The sequence below is a fragment of the Salpingoeca rosetta genome (genome assembly GCF_000188695.1).
Source record: "Salpingoeca rosetta unplaced genomic scaffold supercont1.6, whole genome shotgun sequence".
Taxonomy (NCBI): domain Eukaryota; class Choanoflagellata; order Craspedida; family Salpingoecidae; genus Salpingoeca; species Salpingoeca rosetta.
In genome coordinates, this window is record NW_004754928.1 from 1,563,892 (window position 1) to 1,579,396 (window position 15,505).

The 15,505-nt window shown below is 57.3% G+C and overlaps 6 protein-coding genes across 6 annotated transcripts; 4 read left to right on the plus strand and 2 right to left on the minus strand.

Annotated features, from left to right (window-relative positions):
* Window positions 1-177: 177 nt before the first annotated feature.
* On the minus strand, window positions 178-1,449 carry PTSG_02928 (uncharacterized protein; the record flags this gene model as incomplete). Its single annotated transcript, XM_004996384.1, has 1 exon — window positions 178-1,449. One exon carries the CDS (start codon window positions 1,447-1,449, stop codon window positions 178-180), a length of 1,272 nt encoding a protein of 423 aa, XP_004996441.1.
* Window positions 1,450-1,965: 516 nt separating this feature from the next.
* On the plus strand, window positions 1,966-6,201 carry PTSG_02929 (uncharacterized protein; the record flags this gene model as incomplete). Its single annotated transcript, XM_004996385.1, has 13 exons — window positions 1,966-1,984; window positions 2,246-2,312; window positions 2,431-2,491; window positions 2,646-2,725; window positions 2,880-2,925; window positions 3,142-3,243; window positions 3,422-3,654; window positions 3,920-4,168; window positions 4,325-4,454; window positions 4,614-4,711; window positions 4,747-5,712; window positions 5,741-5,921; window positions 5,953-6,201. 13 exons carry the CDS (start codon window positions 1,966-1,968, stop codon window positions 6,199-6,201), a joined length of 2,481 nt encoding a protein of 826 aa, XP_004996442.1.
* Window positions 6,202-6,242: 41 nt separating this feature from the next.
* On the plus strand, window positions 6,243-9,191 carry PTSG_02930 (uncharacterized protein; the record flags this gene model as incomplete). The annotated part of the gene is made up of 5 exons (XM_004996386.1): window positions 6,243-6,521; window positions 6,572-6,697; window positions 6,749-6,851; window positions 6,941-7,933; window positions 8,164-9,191. 5 exons carry the CDS (start codon window positions 6,243-6,245, stop codon window positions 9,189-9,191), a joined length of 2,529 nt encoding a protein of 842 aa, XP_004996443.1.
* A 946-nt stretch (window positions 9,192-10,137) lies between these two features.
* Window positions 10,138-11,394, minus strand: PTSG_02931 (uncharacterized protein; the record flags this gene model as incomplete). The annotated part of the gene is made up of 1 exon (XM_004996387.1): window positions 10,138-11,394. The coding sequence occupies one exon, from the start codon at window positions 11,392-11,394 to the stop codon at window positions 10,138-10,140; it is 1,257 nt and encodes a 418-aa protein (XP_004996444.1).
* A 985-nt stretch (window positions 11,395-12,379) lies between these two features.
* PTSG_02932 (uncharacterized protein) lies at window positions 12,380-14,815 on the plus strand (the record flags this gene model as incomplete). The annotated part of the gene is made up of 8 exons (XM_004996388.1): window positions 12,380-12,405; window positions 12,543-12,705; window positions 12,803-12,945; window positions 13,158-13,254; window positions 13,403-13,494; window positions 13,763-13,976; window positions 14,267-14,486; window positions 14,679-14,815. 8 exons carry the CDS (start codon window positions 12,380-12,382, stop codon window positions 14,813-14,815), a joined length of 1,092 nt encoding a protein of 363 aa, XP_004996445.1.
* An 8-nt stretch (window positions 14,816-14,823) lies between these two features.
* Window positions 14,824-15,490, plus strand: PTSG_02933 (uncharacterized protein; the record flags this gene model as incomplete). The annotated part of the gene is made up of 3 exons (XM_004996389.1): window positions 14,824-14,899; window positions 15,133-15,176; window positions 15,392-15,490. 3 exons carry the CDS (start codon window positions 14,824-14,826, stop codon window positions 15,488-15,490), a joined length of 219 nt encoding a protein of 72 aa, XP_004996446.1.
* Window positions 15,491-15,505: the final 15 nt, after the last annotated feature.

Consider the following 15,505-nt stretch of genomic DNA (forward strand, 5'->3'; position numbering starts at 1 on the left):
GTGTGTGTGTGTGTGTGTGTGTGTGTGTGTGTGTGTGTGTGTGTGTGTGTGTGTGTGTGTGTGTGTGTGTGTGTGTGTGTGTGTGTGTGTGTGTGTGTGTGTGTGTGTGTGTGTGTGTGTGTGTGTGTGTGTGTGTGTGAACAGAAGATTAGAAGCGACAAACGCCAAGCCAAGTGTTCAGCACCCAGGGTCAATGACGAGAACGGACTCAGCGTAAGATGGGATGCCGTAGATGAGGCCGTTTGAACCGAGAACGCCATCCCACCACTTGGCAGTCCCAGCAAGGTCGTTGATGGTTGTGGTGTCGGTGGTGTTGGTGGTTGAATCGAAGATGAGGACGGACCGCGAAAAATATGGGATGCCGATGATGTTGCCGTTGGGTGCAAGCACACCGCCAATCCATTTGTTTGAGGTCGTCGCATCTGCAACAACCAGCGTGCTGGTGGCGTTGGTGGCTGAGTCGATGACGAGTGTCCTTGCAGAGAAAGCTGGGATGGTGTACATGAGGCCACTGCGCGCAAGAACGCCACCGTACCACTTGCTGGCTTCACTTGTGCCAAGGCGAGTAATGGTGGTGGAGTCCATCGTCAGGGACTCTGGATTGATGATGAGGACAGAGGAAGCCAGCCTGGGAATGCAGTAGATGAGGCCGTTGTCTGCTTGCACGCCGCCATACCATTTATATGCCTGGCTTGACAGCCCAGAGAGTGTGGTGATGTCGGCTGTGTTGGTCTCGGGATCAATGATCAGCACAGAGGTTGCAAACAGTGGAATGCCAAAGATGAGGCCGTTGCTGGCCACAACGCCACTGTACCACTTGTCTCCTCCGGGTTCAAGGGAGTGGATACTCGATGTATCCTTGGTGTTGGTGGCTGGGTCGATTATGAGCACCGTCTCCCTTCTCGAAGGGAACATGTAAATGAAGCCGTTGTGCGCCAGAACAGCACCAGCCCATTTCCCGCCATTCAAGGCAAAGCCAGAGATTGTGGTTGTATCAATGGTGTTGGTGCTGGGGTCAATGATGAGCACGGAAGGGGAGTTGTACGGTGCCGCGTAGATCAGGCCATTGTTGGCAAGTGCGCCCCCAAGCCACTTTGCGCCTGCTGACCCCAGCTGGCCAAACGTCGTGGCACTTGGGAAACACACTTTGCCACGGACACGGTCGATCGCCGCCTGCTGGGCATTGATTGCGCTCTGTTGTGCGTCGATCGTGTTCTGCTGCGCATCAATTGTGTTCTGCTGCACTGACACGGTTCTCATCAGCGTGCTGAGGGTCTCGTGCACGTTCACACCATTCACGAACACCGGCTGGTTCATTGGATCGCTCGTGTTGATGTGCAATGCGCCCGCGTCATCCTCCACCATCGTCACCTCTCCAACGACGCTGCTGATGAACGGCATCCAGCACACTGCCGCCGCCACCAGCAACACGGGGAGCAGCAGCACCATCCCACGTGCCTGCAGGCACCCCGTCGTTCTCACCATACAAGCAGAGAAGAACAAGGAGAAGAGGGGAACAGAAGGAGAAGTTCAGGGTGCCTCCTTCCTCCTTCCTCGTTCGTGGTGTCTGTTTGCAGGACAGGCGCAGCACCAAGAGAAGGAAGACAGGATTGGTTGGTTGCTGTTGTTTGTTTGTGGCGTTTTGGCTGGTTGTGGTTGTGGACGATTGTTGGGAATCGTGCATTGGATTTCCAGCCACACACAAACAAGTTCACTGTTGAGTGTGTTGTTGTTGTGGAAAGGAAGCACGTTGAAACGCATCCCTCCATCCATCCATCCCTCAGCCTTCCTTCCTTCCTTCAGCCTTCCTTCATCAGCTCATCACTGGACCAACAAGGACAGAGCACACACGGCACACGATGTCGGTGTCTTGCTGTGTTGCACCCACCACCAGCTTCATCACGCAGTGCAAAAGAAGGGCGTGAAATGAACACATGTCAAGGAGACAGGCAGTTGTGACCGAAGATGACCTGTTCATGCAAAGGTGCGTGCGTGTGAGTGTGTGTCTGTGTGTGTGTGTCTGTGTGTGTGTGTCTGTGTGTGTGTCTGTGTGTGTGTGTGTCTGTGACTGCCTGTCTTTTGATCGTTCTCTCCCCATGCTCGATCCTGCGTCCCTTCCCATCTCCCCTCCACACACACACACACACACTCACTCACTCACTTGCCTGCAACGCTTCCTTCCTCGTCACAGATCCGTGCAGCGTTGCAAGGCTGATGAATCGTACATGTTGACCCCCAACAAAAGCCACCGTTGCCGCCTACCTCACTTTCAACGACGTTGTCCGCATCGCCAAGGAGCAAAAGGTAATTGTGTGTGTGTGCGTGTGTGTGGTTGAGAAATATGCCTCTGCTGTGATCTACAACACTCATCATCACCTACATCCGCCCTCACCTCATGCCCATGCACGCACATCCCATTTGTGTTTTCAGGGTGGTTGAGATTGCCCCTGCCCCGCGCCTGCCCTCCGATGTCCGCCAACAGCCCTGCCAGGTTTGCCTCATGTGTATGTGCGTGTGCGCATGCGCTTGTGTTGCGGTCGCAACAAACGCACCTCACCTGTGATCTGACTCGTGTTCCTCTCCTCCCTCTCACGTCTGCTGCTTCCCTTCCATTCCGTTCCTCCCACCCCCTCTCCTGCCCTCAGAATGCTGTTGCGATTGGCCACTCCCTCAACCACTGCAACGCCGGCACCGTCGAGTTCCTCGTGGACACACCCGATGGCCGGTGAGCCGGTGTGGTGTTGTGGTGTTGGGGGTGGAGATGTAGCTGTTGTGTTGTGTTGTGGTGCGTGCATGCACTCGTTTGGTGTTGACAACCACAATCGCACCTGCCCCAACGCTCATGCCGATCACCCAACGTGCGCAATAATGTGATGCAGTCATAACTTCATGGAGGTGAACCCGCGCATCCAAGTCGCGGAGATGGTGAGCTGTGATGGTATGTTGAAGCAGCACTGTTGATGGTGCTTTGCCCGCTTTGACAGTTGTGGCGTGCTGGTCTGCTTCATTCCTCCCCACCTCACTGACACTTCCTCCATCATCTCCTCCCTCTCTCCCTCCTTTATTCTTCTCACCAAGTGACTACTGGCGTTGACGTTGTGCAATCGCAGCTGAAGTTTGCTGGCGGCGCGACGCTGCAAGATGATTGAGCTCGAGCAGGACACAATCCCACCCTGCGGATTCAGCATCAAGGCGCGCATCACCACGAAGGACCCGCTCAACGACTTTTTGGCCCCGATACAGGTGCACATGCGCTTGCGTGCGTTGTTTGGGAATGGGAGAGAGAGGATTGAGAGAAGCTCATGCTTCCTCTTGGAAAGCGGGCACCAGTGGCGGGTGTAAAGTCCCAAAGGCACGACTGTTCTCCTTCTCAACACTCCTCACCCCCTCGTCACCCATCAGCACCCACGACCATGCGCAGCGGTACGACCCATTCACCCGGCAGCCGGCAGTGGGCCACGAACCGGAGCCATACACAACAGCAGCACCACCACCGGCACATGGTGAGGATGATGAGGCAGCACTTGGGCCGTTTGACGTGCTTGTGCACCACACGGGCATGCTTGAGCTGGTGCGCGCGCTCCTTGGCAAGCAGCAGGGCGTCATCAGCATCACGCCACTGGACGAACATCAGGGGCAGGTTGCCCGCGTCAGGTGAGCTGCTACTGACTGGTTGGAGGTGGTCGTGGTGATGGGTGGGATGATAGTAACGTGGTAATGTTGTGGGTTTGTAACCGGTTGGGGAGGTATTCGTTGCATGCGAGGATCATGATGGAAATGACGACATGTGGTGGCGGGTAATGATGCGAGGATGCGGCAGTCAAGTACTCATCATGATTGTGCAGTTCCTCTCAACATCCCGCACCGATACACCCTCAACTCACTCAAACGCACACACCCCAACACCCCAAACGTGCAGTTGTGCGACGCGTGACGTTGGCGAGCGCGTCCTGAGGGAGATGACTAACTTCCCGATTGGGCAGGTGCAGCTGACGGCCCGCCGCGACCCGGACTGCCCCTCCTGGACGGCGGACGAGCTGTGGTCCGTGTGGGTCGAGCCCGTGTCCGAAGGTCTTGAGGAGGTGCTGCCCTCGCTCGCCAAGGCAAACGGCGGCTTCCACTCGCACACGTACAAGCCGGACGGTAACCGTTTCAGAGGCACATTCAGGTAGGCGATGTGTGCATTTGTGCATGTGTGTGTGTGTGTGTGTGTGCGCGCGCATGCACAGATGCTCCGTCAACTCAATTCTGCTTGAGCACGCGTGCCCGTCCTTCAACCACGTCCTCAACCAACCAAACAACCAACCCCTTCCCCTCACAACAGGTTTGTGTCACGGGAGAGCGCGGAGCTGATGGTCCGCCTGTACGACCAGCGAGAGGTGCTGGACACGAAGCTCAACGTGTTCCCAGACCCAAAGGCCAAAAACTGGAAGAGCAAAGGGCAAGGACTCCACGTCCTCCTCCCCTGCCTCGCCAACATCCATCACGCCAGCGCCTGTTGCGGGCCAGGCAAAGCGCATCACGTTCTACCTGACCGAGGCAGCAACGCAGCGTGACGGCAAGGGCCTGACTGCCGCCATGCCCTGGCCAACTGACATGTACGCAGCGTGCAGGCGACGCTGGAGCGCGCTGGCGTCAACTTCCAGTCGCTGCAGGTCTTCCCGGACCTGCGCTGTGCAAGCGTGGACGTGGTTGCCGACAGCGAGGAGGCGTTCCGGAGCCTGCTGCCTCTGCCCATTGACACAGCGGCGGGGCTTGTCGTCTGGAGGCGCGCCAGGCACCGCTGCACCGCATTGTTGTCACGTGCACCCCGCACAGCAAGCCCACCACGGGCCGCGACATTGTGCAGGCGTTTGAGACGAACTTTGGCAGCACGGCGAAGCTTGTGCCCATCCCGCAGTCCCTCAAGGACACGCTGTCCCACATCCAGCCGTTTGCCAACACGCGCTTGGCTGAACCAGAACAAGAACAAAGAGAAGAGCAGCAGCAGGGTGGAGGTGGCAGTGAGGCACACGATGCTGTTGCGATGCCAAATGCTGTGCACGACCCTCATCAGTACAAGAAAGACGGTGATGCTGGCAGCGACAGTAGCAAAAGCAGCGTCACGTCCCCTGAGACCACGCTGCAGCGCATGTTTGTGCTGGAGACAACAGACACGCGTGCGGCGCATGCGTGTGTCTGCATGATGCAGTTTGCCACCTCTGTCTCGCACAAGTTTGTGGCGCGGCTGTGCTACCCGAACGACGTGCACGTGGTGGTGCTCGACCCCAAGCTGGGCGGCCTCCTGTCGGACCTCGTCGACGCATTCAACAAGCGCAGCGTGGCCAAAGACCTCGACGTGCTGGCGGCTGCAACCACAAATAACCGCAACTGCTTCACGGGCAGCACCGCCGTGCTGGTGTGGTCACAGGCCATGCTGCTTGCAAGCTTCCTCGCGCCCGCCTTCCACCCGTTTGCCCGCAGCGACCGCGTGCTGGGCGACGACAAGATCATGGAGCACGTCCTCAACGACTACGGCTTCAAGCTCGTGCGCTTCCCGACGCTTGGCCTGCTGCCCTACGCCAGCACGGTGCACGGGGCCATGCGGGATGTGGAGTATGTGCGACCGCCGCCCGTCACCAGCACCCCACCCATCGCATCCCCCGTGGCACCCCAGCAGGCGCTTATACACACGCGCGACCTGGACGGCGCCATGCTGCTGGAGTACTCGCTGTACTCCTTACTACCTGGACCAGGACAGGGAGCGCGGGCTCGGCTACATCAACAGCACCGTCGGCGCTCACATCAAGTCGCAGACGACGATCAGCGTCACGGGCATACAGTGCCGCTTCCTGGACTCGCAGCTGCTGGAGCTGGCCCGCAAGTTCCGCGTGTATGTGCGCAAGCCCAGCGCGGAGGACAGGGACGCATGCGCCTCAAGCGTGCGTCTCGAGCGTGCCCGTGACCGTGGAGGGCATGCAGCGGCAGCTGACGGCGTTTGACAACGCGGTGCAGGACACGCTCAAGGAGTACCTGCACCACGTGCTCGGGCTGCCGGTCATTGACACGTCGCACGTGCCGGAGATGTCCGAGGCGGACGTCACCTTCCTGAAGCGCAAGCTGTTCAACTACCTGACCAAGGCCAGCCGCACGCTGTGCCGCAAGCAAGGACGGCGTGGTGCGCTACGTTGCGCCACAGGACGTGATTGGCGCGCCCACTGAGCGCAATGTGTGGATGGATGGTGGCTGGCCGGCGCGATGTGATGCAGATGGTCATCCCGACGACGGAGTCGACGTTCCACACCATTGCCCACATCCGGCCCACGCGCTACGTGTGCCAGGCGCCCATGTCCGTGACCAAGGAGCTGGTTGCTGGACAGCGAGCTGAAGCGGCTGCGCAAGAAGGCATTGGTGCTGAAGGCGGTTATACCGCAAGCACGGGCGCTGCTTCTGCCACTTCTGCTGGCACTGCTTCTTCTGCTTCTGCCGCTGCTGGCGACGATGGCGTTGGCTCGAGTGAGCGGACAGCACACGCAGGAGGGGTATCACAACAGCGAGCGCAGGGCACGTACGACTCTGGCCGGGGTGACAGCCTGTCGACCTCAGTGCCCACGCAGCGCTTGGAGGTCCGCGCAAGGAAGTGGCGGCGGCGTCGGAGGTGCTGCTGACCACGTGCAAGAGGCTGTTCCCGGCCAAGGTGAAGCAGGCCGTGTGGGAGGTAGAGCCGTACCAGTAACACACCACCAGCGAGACGTTGCCCGCTGTGCAGCTGCATGCGGAGATTCGCGATGGAAGCATCAACAACGCCCGCGACATGAACGCCGAGAGGAGCGGGCCCCTGCGGTACAACGAGGCGCGCGTGACCACGTCCGGTGCGCTGGCCCTCTTGTCCAACATTGAGCACGTGCTGCATGTGGTTGCGCCAAACTTTGCGCCCGAGTTTGGCAACACGGTGACGCAGACGGCTGCGGACCTGAAGACGGCGTACCGCGCGCTGCCGACGACGGCGCGGGACAACAACATTCGCTCGCTGGCCACATGCGCGCTCGGGTGCGGCGCCTTCCGCTGCTTGAGGTGATTGACGAGGTGGGCCGCGACGGTACGTTCTTCGACACGATCCGCGTGACCATCATCACCAAGGACGTGAGCACGCTGTTGGCGTTTAAGCAGACGTTTGAGAAGTACTATGGCGAGAAGGTGGGCAGTGGGCTGTATGAGGACCTGCAGCGCAGCGCACTGGATGCGCCGGCCGACGAGACGCCAGCTGACCCCATCCACACGTGGCTGTATACGGGGCCAACGTACACGGAGCCGCCCTCCAAGGCGGAGCTGGACAACAAGGCCGCGTGGAACGGGTTTACGCACGACGCGACGCTCCTGATTGAGAACGCCTTCAACAAGTACCGGGCTGCCATCATCGCTGCCAAGCACAAGCGCAGCAATGCTGATGATGAAGATGTTGTTGTTGGCAATGGTGATGATGATGATGATGATGATGATGATGATGATGTTGGTAATGGTGATGATGGTGATGGTGATGATGATGATGATGATGATGATGATGATGATGATGTTGTTGTTGTTGGCAATGGTGGTGATGGTGATGAGCAGGGCGGCAGCGTCGGCAAGCACAAGGGTGTTGCTGTTGGCGGGGTTGCTTTGGAGCATGCGCGCGAGATGCTCAAGGAGATGACAAAGCCGTGCGGGCGCTTCCCCGACAAGTATCTGCACAAGGAGCACTACAAGATGAGTGAGGAAGACGCCGCCCGCGTGGTGGCCGATGCCCGTGCAGCCGCGGCTGTGGAGGGCGAGCGCAACATGCGCCGGACGGTTAATCCCGGTGTCCTGCAGCGGTGGCTGGAGTACAAGAACCGCAAGGCGTGGAAGTCGGCGCGCTTCTTCAAGATCCAGTGGTTGACCGCTACTTCACGGTGGACTTCCAGGACCACTGGGTGTACGTGAGTAGAGCACGTGGGCATGCATAAGAACGACCTGCACCTGAGATTGAGCGCGTGCGGCGGGTGGTTGGACGAGCAGCGGTCGAAGTTGGAGCCACAGGCCCTCTTTGAGATTCCGGACCGCTGGGACATGCGCAAGGGCCAGCTGCTTGTTGACGTGACCAAAGAGGTGGACCGCGTGCGCGCGCTGTTGGAGCCGCTTCGCCCCCGAAACCTGCGCGTGCAGCGTGTGCAGAACGTGCCACTGTTCAAGCGGCACTTGGAGAGCGTGCACCGGGTGTACTGGCGGCCCGCGCCACCAAAAAAAAAAACCTGTCCAACGTCATTGCGCCGCTCTCTGGCGACGATGACTGCAACGTGTTTGAGCACCGCCTGCTGCACGGCATCTGCAGGAGGGAGCTTGGTCTGACCATCAACTACGCCAGCGTGGAGGGCTACTTTGGCTCGGGCTTGTATTTCAGCGGCGACCCGTCGTTTGCTGTCAAGTGTGGCCACCACGAGGGCAGCGCAACAGACAAGCACGACACCACCAGCGAGCGGCGCGTGTATGTCGATGTGTCGACGCCCCAGCCGAATGACGTTGCTGTTGGTTCTGCTGATCATGGTGTCACTGCAACTGCTGTTGCTGCTGCTCCTGCTCGCCATGGTGCTGACGAGGGAGAAGGAAGTGGCCGAGTTGCCGCTGGTGAAGAGAGTGAAGGCACCTCGGGTGGTGCTGAGGGTGCTGGTGGATGCACAACTGCTTCTGCTGGGAGCGTGTTATACGATTTCGTTCGCGCTATCGACGGCGATACAGAGATGTTTGTCATCTACGACAACGGCATGTGCTACCTGGAGTACATCATCTACTTTGACGATGATGCTGTTGATGTGGAGGTGGAAGTGGACGGGGACGAATCAGAGGATGTGGAAGAAGAAGTAGTCGCGCCAGTTGTCGGGGAAGGGGAGAGTGATGATGACCGTGGAGATGATGCTACTGCGGACGTGGAAGATGCTGGAGCGAGGGGCATGCGACTCACGGCTGGGAGTGAGGATGGTCGTGGTGATGCTGATGGTGATGATGGTCTGCCACGTGATGGTGGCGAACAATTACAACGACCTCCATCATCCCACAGCGATGTTTCTGGTGATGATGCCGTCGCTGAGAACAACGGCTACGGGGTGAACGGAATCAGAGGTAGCCCTCAAGACAACAACAGCCCCAACAACAACCAGAACAACCACAACCTGAACATTCTTGGCAATGCCAGCTAACTTATCTGTCTCAGGCTTGGCTATAGTCAGTCGCTGCTGGTGCCTTCTTGAAGGACTAAGCTAGGCTAGTGACAGTTGGGTTGGTTTGGTACGCCAGTTTGGTTGTCTTGCGGTATCGACGGTTGCGGAGTGGTTGTTTCGTAGCAGGTGTTGTTTGAAGTGGGTGGTGTTGGCCTGTTTTGCATTTGTTCTCCCCTTTCAAGTTTTGTCTGCTTCTTTGGTGGTGTTGTTGTGCAAGACTGCACAACGTCGTTTGTCATGTCACACAGTCCTGGCAGCCAACCAAGCTCACGTTTGGTGTGTGTGTGTGTGTGTGTGTGTGTGTGTGTGTGTGTGTGTGTGTGTGTGTGTGTGTGTGTGTGTGTGTGTGTGTGTGTGTGTGTGTTCGATCTTTGAACCATCTTACCTGTTCTTCTTTGTCGTGTCTTGTGTGAGTGAATACATGCTCGCACTCGGCGCATTTGTTCTTGGTTGAGAGTGCGCGTTGCTGACAAGCTTAACCGTGGCAGTTGTTGTGAACTAAACTGATACACCTGTGTGAGCGAACAATGAAAGTAGAGTGCGTGAGTGGAAGAGAGGGTGGGGGTGTAAATATGCGGTTGAACCCGTGTTGAACCCCCAATGTTGATGTAACGTGGATGGAAGTTCATTGGCTTGCGTGCTGATGATTCGAAGAACTGTGATTGCCTTGTTGTCCTGAAATTGTTGCCTCTACACCAGCATGAACACTACGTGTTCCACAGTCTTGGAACAGCTTCTCCCGCCATCGCAATGCATGTTCTCGGTTGAGTGGGGTCGTTTCAATTGGAAGTAAAAGAACGATGAGCAGCGTCAGGTGCACAGGATGCAGTCACAGGGGTGGAAGAAGGAGAAAGATGCAGAAAGGACGCACACCCTCACACAAGCGCAAACGCACATGCACAGACATGTGCACGCATCGAGCACATCAGCATCCAGGGTCAATGACAAGCACGGACTCGGCATTGTGTGGAATGCTGTAGACGAGGCCGTTTGGAGCGAGCACACCATCAAACCACTTGTAGAATCCAGCGAGGTCGTTGATGGTTGTCATGTCGGTGGCATTAGTGGTTGGATCAACGAAGAGGACTGAAGCAGAGCTGAATGGAATACCGACAATTATGCCATTACGTGCAAGCACACCGCCCGCCCACTTGGCAGAGCCCGTTGCATCTACAACAAGGAGCTCGTCGGTGGCGTTGGTGGCCGGGTCAATGACAAGTGCCGTGGCAGAGAACGCTGGGATGGTGTAGATGAGCCCGTTCTCTGCAAGCACGCCACCATACCACTTGTGGCTTGAGCACAAGCCACTGATGGTGGTGAGGTCCATTGCCAAGAACTCTGGATTCACTATGAGAACAGAAGAAGTTGATCTGGGAATGCAGTAGATAAGGCCGTTGCCTGCCTGCACGCCACCGTACCACTTGAGTCCCTGGCTTGACAGCCCAGACAGTGTGGTGTTGTCTGCTGTGTTGGTCAGTGGATCAATGATCAGTACAGACGTGGCAAAGTACGGGATGCCGAAGATGAGGCCGTTGCTGGCCACAATGCCACTTAACCACTTGAAGGTGCCGGTACCAAGCGAGTGAACGCTTGATGTGTCAACCTCATTGGTGTCTGGGTTGACGATCAGCATCGTCTCCCTGTCTGAAGGGAACATGTAGATTCGGCCGTTGTGTGCCAGTGTAGCACCCGCCCACTTGCGTATGTCAGTTCCGAGTTTGGACATGGTGGTCGTGTCGACGGTGTTCGTGCTGGGGTCGATGATAAGCACGGAAGGCGAGTACCAAGGCGCAGCGTAGATCAGGCCGTTGTTGGCCAGTACACCCCCAAGCCACTTTGCGCTCATTGATCCGAGCTGGCCAAACGTGCTGGCGCTTGGATTCACCAATGAACAAAGCCGATGACGCTGCAGAGCGTTGGTGTTCTTCTGTGCATTGATCGTGTTCTGCTGCGCCGACACAGTGCTCATCAACATGCTGAGCGTCTCGTGCACGTTCACGCCGTTCACAAACACGGGCTGCCTCATTGGATCGCTAGTGTTGATGTGAAGCGCGCCCGCATCATCCTCCACCATCGTCACTTCTCCAACAACGCTGCTGATGAGCGGCATCCAGCACACTGCAACCGCCACCACCACCAGCACGGGTAGCAGCAACACCCCACGTGCCTGCAGGCACCCCATCCTCCTCACCATACAAGCAGAGAAGAAGAGGACAAGGAGAGAAGAGGAGAAGGAGAAGTCAGAAGTTCAGGGTGCCTCCTTCCTCCTTCCTCGTTCGTGGTGTCTGTTTGCAGGACAGGCGCAGCACCAAGAGAAGGAAGACAGGATTGGTTGGTTGCTGTTGTTTGTTTGTGGCGTTTTGGCTGGTTGTTGTGGTTGTGGACGATTGTTGGGAATCGTGCATTGGATTTCCAGCCACACACAAGCAAGTTCACTGTTGTGTGTGTTGTTGTTGTGGAAAGGAAGCACGTTGAAACGCATCCATCCCTTGAGACAGCCTTCCATCCATCCCTCAGCCTTCCATCCATCAGCCTTGCCTTCATCAGCTCATGACTGGACCAACAAGGACAGAGCACACACGGCACGCGATGTCGGTGTCTTGCTGTGTTGCACCCCCACCACAGCTGCATCACGAAGTGCAGAAGAAGGGTGTGAATTGAACACATGTCAAGGAGACAGGCAGTTGTGACCGAAGATGACCTGTTCATGCAAAGGTGTGTGTGCGAGGTCATTCCGTTGCATTGCATTGCATTGCATTCCATTGCTCAACCTTGGCTGCGCAACACACGTAAACACATACGCACACATACTCCACACACTGCTTCATATGACACGTGCTCACACCAATCTGCCTCTCTTCCATCACCCCCAGCTTGTGCTGGAGCACCTCACCTCCTCTCGCGTCTGGCATCGTGTCTGACATCGTGTCGTTCTCGTCCCCCCACCCCCGCCTTCGATCCGCTCCCTCGTGCCTCTGTGAACATAGTGTCCATGCAGACAAGGACGCACACAGGTGCACCTGATGCACGCACGTGATGGAGCTGTCCCTCTCTGTCCAAGACACTCCCCAGCCACTGCTGCCGATACCATCAGAAGTGTGCCCTTCCTCCCTCCGTCTGGTTGGCACCAGCATGCATGCGCACAGCGCCTCCTCCTCCCCACCAACATGGCGCTTCTCCTTCACCAGGACAGGTGAAAATATGCGCGATGTTGAGTGTGGGCCAGCTGTCCTTGCCAGACCGTGGATGGACGAACAGGAGAACAACGTGAACCCGTCTGCTGCTGCATGTGGCCACTTGGCTCCACGACCACAACAACAACCATGGCAGCCTCCTCAACGACATGTGGCTCGTGTGCCCAGGGCAATGCGGCCATCGTATGCGACAGCAGTGTGTCGGGCCAACGGTGATCAAGACCACACTCATGATCGAACACAAGGCGGTTGCTGTCGAACATCTTGCGGAGGTGTCACCCGATGAGCTGCCAGACATTGTACGCGACGGGCGGGTACTCCGTTGAAATCGCCTCACCGCCACAGCAGCGTGAGTAGGAGCAGGCTGTTGATGAGGTACCCACGAACCCACTTCAGCTACGAGCACACCTGAGAAGGGGGAATCGGCGCCTTCCGGCAAGCGCCAACACGCTGTTGCCGACACTCTTCGGAAACCATCGCCCCACCCCAGCACAACAGCAGCTCCTCACGCCTCTGACAACACCGACACCGAGTAGCAGGTGCGTGCACTCTATGTGTGTGTGTGTGTACATCCTCACTTCGACACCTCCTTACTTCCACACAAAATTCTCGCTGGTACACACTGCATCTACCACTGCGCTGCACTACAGGCATGTCGTGCGCCTCGTGCGTGCCCAACATTGAGAGCGCATGCCCGGCGTGCGCAGCAATGTGTCGTGTGGGCCTGCTCGCTGGCACCGCGACGGTGAAGCCCTGCACCCATCATCGCCAGCATCGGCAAGGTAGGATACAAAGGCCCGCGAGGAAACGCATACACCAGCAAAAGGCATGACGTACCTCAGCATAAGGTATGCGATGTGCGCGGCACTGCATCTCTGCTTGTCTCTTTTGCTTGCATGCACGCGTGGTTGCTTGCATGCACGCATGCGTGCCGCCACTTCAACCTCTCACCCTCCTGCTGCTGCTGCTGCTGTTGTTGTTGGACATGCATGACAGGCGATGCTGAGGGCTCTGCCTGGTGTTCAAATGGTGCAGATTGATGGTGCGTCGGGCCTTGTGGAAGTGAAACACGAGACCTACGGGAAATGGTCACACGTGCGTGCGTGCGTGTGTGTGTGTTTGCACTTGTACGTGTCGCTTCGTCTCGTTGCTTCTCCACTCCCTCCTCCAACCGAATCCCTCCAACTGACTCTGTGTCTGCCCTTGCTACCACGCCTTCTTGCCACCCACCACCACTTGCTCACAAGAATGCTCTGTGTTATGCGCTTCACACAACACCCATTTGTGACAGCAGCGCTCGCTGAAGGATCACAGAATATGCAGCAGAGCTGGATCACGAATCGCCACCACCCACAGGAGCGAGATCCGCTTCTGCCCCATCACCTTCATCGTGTGCACCACCGTGTTTCTTCGTCGCGTCCATCATCATGGCCGTGTGTGGCCGGACTTCTGGGATGCGCGCATGATTGACGGCATGTCGCGACGCATAACCCCATCCTCATGCTGCTTGGCGTGGTCGCCTTCATTTCCCGGTTGGCCGTTTTCTCGTCTCCGTGGCGCAGTCCACCATGTACGGCATTGCCAACATGAATGTGGTGAGTGTGTGTGTGTGTGTGTGTGTGTGTGTGTGTGTGTGTGTGTGTGTGTGTGTGTGTGTGTGTGTGGTTTGTTGCGACCACTTCCGCGTGTTCTCTTCAAGTCCACCCCTGCAGTAAATGAGAGAGCGTTACACGTGCCTTCTTTGCTCACGTTTGCATGCGTGCACGCATGTCGCTGATCCACATGCACTTGCGCTTGCGTTGTTTGAAATCCACCACATACCTGCGTACCTGTACTTCCTGGTGGTTCTCATTGTTGCAGCCACCTCCCACGAGTACTTTGACTTGTGGTGGTGGTGGTGGCGACCTCTTCTTTGAGACCGGCATTCTCCCTCTTCACCTTTGTGTCGCTCGGGCGGTACATCGAACACCTCGCCAAAGGCAGCACCTCCAGCCTGCCGAAGGAAGATATAGTCAAGGCAACCGCGTGGAGGAGCGAATTGACACGGAGCTCGTGCAGCGCGGCGACAACATGAAGGTGCGTGATGAGGGGTTTGGGAGTTGGAGTTGGTGGTGGTGCTTACATGTGGTGGCGGGTGATGGCGGGTGGTTGGTTATACCTGCAGCAGCAGCAATGTGGCAGTTGTTACAACCCTCAGGTGCGGTTGTAGCAGCCGCCCGACAATGCACTGTCATTGCATCTCGTTCATCTTCCCTCACGCTCTTGGTTGCAGATGGTGGCTGGCGACAAAGTGCCTGTGGATTTGATGGACGCGTGCTGGGAGGTGCAGGTGAAATGGACGAGGCCATGATCACGGGGCGAATCAACACTCGTCTCGTCTCCAAAGGCGTTGATGACATTGTCATCTGAGCGGCACCATGGTGCATCGTTTTGAGGCCACGCATGTTGACACCGAGAATGCACAGCTGTCAAAGGCGCCCATCCAGCAGGTGTGTATGTACTGGTTTATTGGGGAAAACTCGCTGAAATCTTACACTGTTCCCAGCGCTCAGAGGTGGGGAAAGCAATTGCGGCAAACAAAGGGCAACAGTGTGCATGGGCGAATGTACTGGATACGACACGCTACCACCGTTTCACACGTGCCTGTCAATGTTTCTGCAGACGTTTCCACTCTCACACATACCCGCTCACCCTCCCCTTTCGCTTCCCTCCGTGTTCTTTCCCAGACAAGCTGGCGGGGCGCTTTGTGTCAGGCATCGTGTTGCTGTCGGTGTGTGGGTTGCGCTGCTAACCTCGGGTGCCGCTGACACATTGGAGCCCACGTTCGGTGTGTGTGTGTGTGTGGTGCTTCGTGCTGGTGCTTGCGAGTCGTGGTTAGAGAACACTCACACACTCACTCACTCACAACTCCATGCCCACACTCACCTACTCACCCACACATACACACACTCTCTCACACACCCACTCAACTCCCCCTCCTCACAGGCCGTGTTTGACAAGACGCGCACGCTGACGGTTGGATCGCCAAAACTCGCGCGCGTGCTCGTTGGTGATGACACGTGGACGGAGGAGGACGCCCTGTGAAGCTGGTGGCGGCTG